This window comes from Pseudomyrmex gracilis, unplaced genomic scaffold, assembly GCF_002006095.1.
Source record: "Pseudomyrmex gracilis isolate BER0280 unplaced genomic scaffold, ASM200609v1 scaffold_157, whole genome shotgun sequence".
NCBI lineage: Eukaryota > Metazoa > Arthropoda > Insecta > Hymenoptera > Formicidae > Pseudomyrmex > Pseudomyrmex gracilis.
The window spans coordinates 355459-363817 of NW_018020741.1; the positions used below are offsets into that span (position 1 = coordinate 355459).

The window sequence follows — 8359 nt, forward strand, 5'->3', positions numbered from 1 at the left end:
GGAACACTGGGGGGCGAGAGGAGCTGCCACGAGAATCGATTATCAGCGCGAAAGAGTTAATTGCGAAGGAAAGAATAATGAAGTTAAATTATTATATTGTGTTATTTTCTCTCTCAGTACACACTTATATATAATATATTTAATTAACATTTTTTTAATACATATTAATATATATGGTTCTATATTTGATATATATAAATCGCATTCTGTTTGAATTAATTGTAACATGTGATTTATAGTTAGTTATTTATTTGTTCTTATAAAATAAAAAAATAAAATTAAACCATTGAGTATAATAATTAGTATATTTTGATCCTGTCCCTTTCGAATGCTTCTTGTGACACATTAATGTCTATGGAGTCGACATCATATCTAATTTCGTTAGAGTTCGCTTTCTCAAGCTTAATTTTGTGAATGCGCTCCTGATTCCAATATTCTCGCTTTTCTTCCAAATATTGCCTCATTTTGTTTACGTTGTAAAAATATTGCTCCATTATGCTTATATCGTCTTGTAAAGTCTGTAAATTTTTGTCGTTCGTTTTCGATTGTTTTTCTGAAAACACAGTTATTCAATTAATTTGAAATACACACCGCGTTTTATATAGCAGAAAAATATTCTAATTTTACACGTAATGTAAAATTTATACCATTTATACTTTCAATCGTTTTTTGTAGCCTCGAGTCGTGACATTGTAAGATTGTTGTTATACAGCGATCAATTTGTGGCGTGTACACGGTGAGTGGAATGTTTTGCAATAGCAGTATACATTTGTACAATGCGGGATAAGACATTGCTAAACTGTAAAAAGATAAAGATAAGAGATAAAGAGATATAGATATGTAAGGTAGATAAATGGCTTTATTAGTAATGCGCTCTGGGATGTCGCCGTAAAACGCAAGTAGCACGAGCAAAAATGTACAACAAAATAAAATTCAAGCAATACATTGAGTAAAAGTAAAGATGTTGTAAATTTACATTGAAATAAAATAAAAGAAATAAATATTACGTACAAATAAAAATTAAAAAACAACAAAAGTAAAAAAAAAGTATATTAGTGAATAAGAAAGAAAGAAAAAGAGAGAGAGAGAGAGAGAGAGAGAAAGAGAGAGATTCGTAAATACAGAAATAACGTAAATGACAAAAATATATGAGTGTGTGTAGTAAAAAAAAAAAAAATATTACGTACGTCTTCTTGGACAAAGACTCGAGTGAATCTTTGTTACGATGCAGTATGTAGTTTGCGATTCTCAAAATACACAAGTTTTCGTATGTTATATTTGTGATGTCATCACATGCATGTAAAAATAAACTTCTACCATTGATGTTGATAATTAAGTTCTGCCACTTGTTTGTAAACTTCCACCAGTTCAACGATTGGGCGAATGTGTCGGTTTGGATTTGTTGTGTAGCGTCATATTTCCAAAAACACTTTATTGCTGTGAACGCTAAGTTATTTAAATTAAACATATGTTTTAAGAAATCGGTTGTAATAGATATATTTTGAGATAATGCCTCAAGCATCGTTATTCCCTCCATCAGCACGCCATCGTCTGCAATGAAATTTTTACCAATTTGCATACATGAACAAAAAAAACAAAACAAAAGGAACTAAATTGTTTATTATTTTAAATGATAAAAAATTGCATCGGTATACCTTTAGCAGAATTTAGCAATAAACATATTATGTTGTTTCCGACAAAATAATTATAATGCAGCAAGTGAAATTCCCAATTTGACGGATTATTTCGGGATTCTCTAACGTGAGTCACTATCAATGTTTGAAATTGAAAAATTATTTTTTGTATCGTGATCTTATTTTCACTTAGATCAAAATATTCCAAAATAAATCTAGCAAGATACATATTATTGCTTATTTCCTCGATATACATCTTTTTCTTTTCATCTGCTAATTCATTTATAATTTGTCTCATAATATCCAACATTTTCGCCTGCAAGTACATTTTACATTTGTTATACAATATTTCACAGTGATGTATAAAGTGACTTTAAATCAATTTTCTGTTGAGATCTACGAAACGCGTTTTTCAACCGCGTTATTGTACAAATAATGTGTATATCGTATTACATATTTGTGTCATACCCTAATGTAGGTACTGTCAGTTTGATGTTTAGAAATTTGACTGTTTTTGAATAACGAATTCATATGTTTAAATATACACACTAAGATAGTAATATTGTTTTCATTTTTGCTTAACGCCTCTAACTTTCGAAGTTGCAAATAGGTCATCTTCGTCACAAAACGTTTCTCCGAAATATATTTTACTATCTAGAAAAAAAAACAACTTTAAATTAATAGCGAATCAACAAATGTAAACTTCAAAACACAAACGTAGCGAGATGAGAAGATGATGATTATTACAATTATAAGGCGCGATATATATGTACTAAGTGAGAAATGTTGTTTATTATCCAGTTGAAACATACATTGCGTGCAACATAAGTTTCTTTGTTTTTTTATTAGAAAAATTTTTTCACATAGAAGTTATACGCTACAATAAATTGAGTTGAAAGGCCGATCCGAGCAGTAAAATACAAGTTGGTCGTGTATCACAAAAAGTCTTTATTAAATAACACAGACGTTTCGGTCACTGGTTTGGACCTTCTTCAGTGTATACAAATGTGATTTGAAAAAGATAACACGCGAGCAGACAGCATCCAAAACAGTCAGCACAGGACACTGTGTACTGATTTAATAAAGACTTTTTGTGATACACGACCAACTTGTATTTTACTGCTCGGATCGGCCTTTCAACTCAATTTCTTGACAATTTTACGATCGAATTAATGATTACGCTACAATATTTATCGTAATAATTGATATGATATACCTTTTCTATTTGATCTTTACTTAATGATTCGTCAGAAATTGTGGTTTTAACGCTTTTGCTGACATTGCTGGAGGAGGACGGCTCTGACGAAATGTCTGAAGAAATTTTTCTCTTCCTTAAATCCATGAGAAGTATTTTCTCTTTGTCTTCTCGTCAATACTTTACACGTCTGCTATACACTATTCTCAATCGTATTCTCAAACTATCTCTGTGTTGTATTTTCCATACGCATTTTTGCTCCCAGATTTCCAACGAACTTTCTATTTATTTATCCGGTTTTAGTAAACTGTACAAATTGATTTTCTTGTTGATACGCGTCTCTTTTAACATTAGCAAAGATAACGGACTTGTTTGAACTTTTACAATTTGCAAATTACAACAGTATTGTATATTTATGTCTTACAATGTCACAAAGCAGGTATATCTTTGTGCGCGCAACGTTTATGTTAACAATAACAATCAAAACTTTGATAACGAAATTCTACATTATTTCTGTTTTTGCAAAAGAAGACAGTTTTATAAGTGATACATTATAAAATACTGTTTTTAATAAATAATATAATACTTTCTTTTTAAATTATACCTGTCCGTAATGCGTGCTGTGTTTCTGCGAGATTGTTCTCGTCTCTCTTGAGATAATCACGTAACCCAGTCAAACAAGTAAACCCCGATCTGAACCGTGCGAATGACACTACTGTTATGATGTTTGAGCGCGTGACAATGCTGGTATATGTGTATGTTTCGAACAAAGCTGATGATAATCTTAGAGACATATACACACCCTATTTATTTATAGTAAATTTTAATACAGAAAGCATTCAAATCAAAATTTACGCAATGCAAACCGGTAATTTTCTAATAATCTTACTCAAGAAAATATGTATATGTGTGCAAAATAAATCTGTGTAAAAAAAAAAAACTAATAAACTATTTAAAATACTCGACTGTCCGAAATACACGCGCGTATACACGATGATATAATTTTTTACAGCAGAATATTATAAATGCTAATTTGATTTTGAATCATTGTAGCGCCGTGAAAAGAAAATTGAGTAATTACATAATCGATCAATGGTTTTATAAAAAAAAAAAAAAAAAAATTGCGACGCGTTTTTATAAAAGCTTTAGAAATAAGGAGGAAGTTTTAAATGATTTTATAACGAAGAATGCCAATCGATAATCTTCTCTTCTCTCTTACAGTAGATCGGCATATTATTTTTTATGAACGATAGAAAATTTAATATTTAATTTTCAGCGTGAGTGGAAGAAAGAGAGACTCTCTTCTGTTTCTCTCTCCCTCTCTCTCTCTCTCTCTTCTTTTCTCTTCTCTTCTCTTTCTCTGCATGCGCCGTAGACCGTGAAACTTCGCTACGTATAAATTTTCGCGTGATTCATTATTAAAAAGAAAGACGGACGAGCGTAACAAAAAAAAAAAACAAAACAGCCGTGCCATACGCTCGCGCGCGCCGATGCGGCGCGTAATTAAATTTCCGGGACAAAGGTGCTCTTTCTCCGGCAAGAAGAAAAAGGAAACAACAACGGGCAGGAAATAAACGTTGTTTACCGATAACGGCAGGAGGAAGTTACAGTGGTGTTCGCAACGACGAGAGGGACCCTTACCTCGCACCCTTCGTTCTCTCGCGATATCGGAAACTGGAAGGACTTCTCTTTCTTGTGTCTCTTTTATTATTTCCACGTAGAGTTGAAAGCCCCGACGTTTGCCCCGTCTCGACGATAGGCGATTCGGCGGGAGTGGGAGAAAAGAGAGAGAGAGAGAGAGAACGAGACGGACAAGAGCAAGCAAGAAACGAAAGAACGGATAGATACCGACAAAGTTTTCTGTATCGTGGCATTAAGAACGCTAAGACGATGCGCGAAAGTGCAGCGCAATTTCATCCTTCTTCAGATACCCCTCTCTCGGTAAAGTTGCGCAGCACCTCTCGAAACTTACGACAACCGTCCGTATTGGACCAAGTAGAGCGAACGGAAACTCTGGCATGTAAAGCACGTGGAATATAAAGCAATAACACGGAGCTGAACGAATTGCACTCGCGCGGGACTTTCTTCTCAGAAAAAAAGCCGTAAATTATTAACAAAATCTTATTCTTTTTTTTTGTTTTATTGTTTTCTTTTTTACAAATCTTTATTTTACAAAAAAACTTTAACAACTTTGTGTGTTTTTTTACGTAGTACATTATTTTTACATTTTTTTTAAATCGCTTTATTTCGACAGAGAGATATGTGTTCTTTAAAAAAAAAAAAAAAAAATGAAGATTATGAATATCGCAATGAGATCGAATTTTTTTTTTTTTACGCGGAGATACAAGACTAAATTGAACACACGTCTCTCGATGAATATCGCGTTTCTTCCTGCCGCTTTGCGACAGAATCCACGAGTGCCGGATACCCAAGAGAGATGTATCGTCCTGACGTATAGGAATTTATGATCGGTGTGTTATCGAGCGACGGCGGCAGATTGGAGCACTCGCTCGCCGTGAGAAAATTTCATAGCAGGAACACATGCTTTGACGTAAATAGCTGCGTCATACGCAGAAGGAGAGAGAGGTTTGAGAGAAACACCATCGAGAATACGATAATTTACAAGCTGATTACGCGACGCGAGATTTTGAAAATATAATACGTCGAAGAGAATTATTAAACGCGAGTTCTCGTTTAAAGTTTAAAGAGAACACTGTCTCGGTGTGTTTATTTTAACGTTGTAATGTAAGATTAAAAAACCTCTAAACTCACCGAGGCGTGTGCGACGTTAACGCGTTAAAGGAGGAACCGCCGCAAGAGAGAGAGGGAGAGTTTTCGAAAGAACATGAAAATTTCAGAGAGAGAGAGAGAGAGAGAGAGAGACGCGCGGAAACGAAATTTTCTATAAACGCGCCTCGGGATCCCAAATATTTGCATGCGCGCGCTACGATCAAGCAAGAGATGAAATTCCATGCGCGCGGATTTACATTCTGACGCAGGACGCTTTGGATATGGAAACCCATTCTGTTGCAGCGTCTGATTCAATCGTATCATAACTACTCGTCGACATGTTGCGAAATTCCGCTTCGCATTATCTCCTTCTTGCTGCCTCTCTATCCTCTCTTCCGCGAGAAACTCCCGTTTCGTTGAGCGCCAAACACGCGACTACGCTCTCGCGGAGAGAACGATGCAAACAGAGAAACGTACTTTATGGGTTTATCTATGGCAGAGAGATAAACTCGTATATATATATATATCCACTCCGTTCTTAAAGGAATCGATTGTTACGTCTCGGACGTGATTGAATCGCGCGCGGCGTATTGCTCGCGCATACCATTTACTCGTTTTAAATGTTTCTTCCTTTTAACACGACGACGCAATCTCGAGCGAATCAAAAGCGCGCGAAACATAATCTGTTTAATTTTCGCGCGAGAAAATCTTCTCTCTTCAATTTGCACAGAGACAGATTTTTTCGCTTTTCATGTAATTTGTTTCAAAGAAATTTCCGTCCTTTCCTTTTTTTTTTTTTTTGCAAGAAAACAAGATAAAATTTATAGTAAGAAAGAAAGAGCGAAAGAGAGAAAACGAAATAATAAAACGCGCACAAGGCAATATATTTTATATCGCGTCTCTCTTCACAGCCGAAAGTATACAATATTTGCCTCGCAGTTGCGAGAAAGTGATTATGCGAGAGTGATCACAACAATTTCGAGTTCCTCACTCGTCCGTCCTATTGGAAATGGTTGCATCTCTAAAAACAAAAACAAAAAAAAAAACAAAAAAAAAAAAAAACCACCGATTGATTGATCAAAAAAAACCATCGATGGAATTTCATACGCGAGAAATTCCATCGATTTAGCGTGTGCGGAGCTCGCAGTCATTCGCTTTTTACTCGTAACGTTAAAATCACGGATACGCATCATCTTCAGCCGGACGATTTTCCGAAACGGGTCGGTCAGCCGCGCCTCTAAAATCGATTTAGCGAAATCGATTGCCGCGTTTACGCAACCACAATGGTCTCACAGGCTCTCTTGCGCAAACACCGCGCCCGGCGCTCCCGCGCGATTATCGAAAGTGCTCGTGCGTGCGTGCGGGATAACCCGAATCCCGATGACGGATCGCGCGCGGATTTACTGGACGAACTCGATTAGAATCCTTTGAACCGTGATCCCGCGCCGTCCCAGAGACAATGGGAACAACTCCCCCTACCGTGGGGGGGGATTGTTCGCGGCCGGTAGCGCGTCAGACACGTGACGACACCGTGTACACACGGGATGATAGATCTTAGCCTCTCCATCCTCTTCGCTCTTCGTGACAGTGCCTCGCGCACAACTCTTAAAGCGACATGACAATGGGCGTCGATACATTATCGACATTGCCGATATATCTGATGTAATTGCTTATTGATCGCTTGGCTAACGCCTGGCGTCTCTCTCGTTCTCTCATTGTTACGCAAAACCACTGCGTAGCTCGCCAAAGTGCAATTGCATCAAATCGAAGCGTAGAGAGCTCCGTTGTTGCTCCGTTGTCAATGTTGCGCGGAACATCGTGAGGATGGAAACACACACGAAACAGATTGAAAAAAACAAAAGTTGTTTGAAATAAATGTTTCATACTTTACGTCGATAGCGGGAACGAACTTGCTGAGCCTATTAAGTTTTTTTGTTTCATCAACGATATCTTTTGTCGCTAAGACTAAAAAATTAATTAACATTTCAAATAACAAGCAAATTTATCACGGCACGCGCTATATATCTTTCTTCAATGTGCAAGGAAGACTTGTTTGGCAAATAAATATTTGTTCATCCGACGTGATTACGATAAAGCCGACTGGAACTTTTCAAAGAGAAATCGCACGCACTTCTAAATGTTTAAGGTTGTATTCAGGGTAAGATAAAAGATATGCCAGATTATTTAAATTTTGCCAGTCAGTAGATAATATAAAAAACAAACATTGTGCAAAATTTCAGCTCCTTTGCGAGTCTTGTTAAAAAGTCAGTACGATTTTAATTTAACACGAGTTCTTATGGGGTTTCACGATATTCTGATATAAATTAAAAAATAACTGTAGATGTAGATATGCCGTAATTTTTTGAAATTTTTTGCAATTGTTAATAAATATCTTAAAAACAAATTCCACTCGATAAAGTAGTCATTTGGAGAATATCGCATAAAATATAAATTTATATTTTGCTAAAATTAATAAAAATATATATTTAATATACATAAGACAATTATATTTGTAATTGTATACATCAATTGTTACGTTTTAACGAACTTTTATGATTAATACATTTCCAGTTTTTTATTTATCTTATGTTGCAAGTAGAGTATAATCCTACTCAAAAGTATTAAAAGTGAACATTAAAATGGCACACACACACACACACAAAATATATGTGAAAACTTTTTCGTAGTTGTTAAAAGTATAATAAATAGTTTTTTTTAAACTTATTTTAATACAAATAATACTTTTCCAGCAAACAATTATTATCTAAATATTCAAATAGCTTCGGTTTACGCTATGTTT

At 35.3% G+C, this 8359-nt stretch overlaps 1 protein-coding gene across 2 annotated transcripts; it reads right to left on the reverse strand.

The window, feature by feature from the left end:
* Positions 1-190: 190 nt before the first annotated feature.
* LOC109857405 lies at positions 191-4530 on the reverse strand. Of its 2 annotated transcripts, none has more exons than XM_020433680.1 (8): positions 4471-4530; positions 3434-3612; positions 2851-3110; positions 2103-2288; positions 1656-1950; positions 1188-1551; positions 648-799; positions 191-553 (listed from the first exon to the last, which is right to left on the reverse strand). In XM_020433680.1, the coding sequence occupies exons 3-8, from the start codon at positions 2974-2976 to the stop codon at positions 300-302; spliced, it is 1377 nt and encodes a 458-aa protein (XP_020289269.1). In that variant the 5' UTR covers positions 2977-3110; positions 3434-3612; positions 4471-4530; the 3' UTR covers positions 191-299. The 2 variants fall into 2 exon arrangements, with proteins under 2 accessions (XP_020289269.1, XP_020289268.1); XM_020433679.1 differs by having other exon boundaries at positions 2851-3136.
* Between the last annotated feature and the right edge of the window lie 3829 nt (positions 4531-8359).

What these genes read in the sequence shown, in the direction of transcription:
- LOC109857405 (XM_020433680.1), bottom strand. Translation starts at nt 2,976, where the DNA reads ATGGATTTAAGGAAGAGAAAAATTTCTTCAGACATTTCGTCAGAGCCG. An exon ending in GTAAAGATCAAATAGAAAAG is followed by an intron (nt 2,289 to 2,850) that starts GTATATCATATC and finishes TTTTTTTTCTAG; the next exon opens with ATAGTAAAATATATTTCGGA. An exon ending in CTGACAGTACCTACATTAGG is followed by an intron (nt 1,951 to 2,102) that starts GTATGACACAAA and finishes ATGTACTTGCAG; the next exon opens with GCGAAAATGTTGGATATTAT.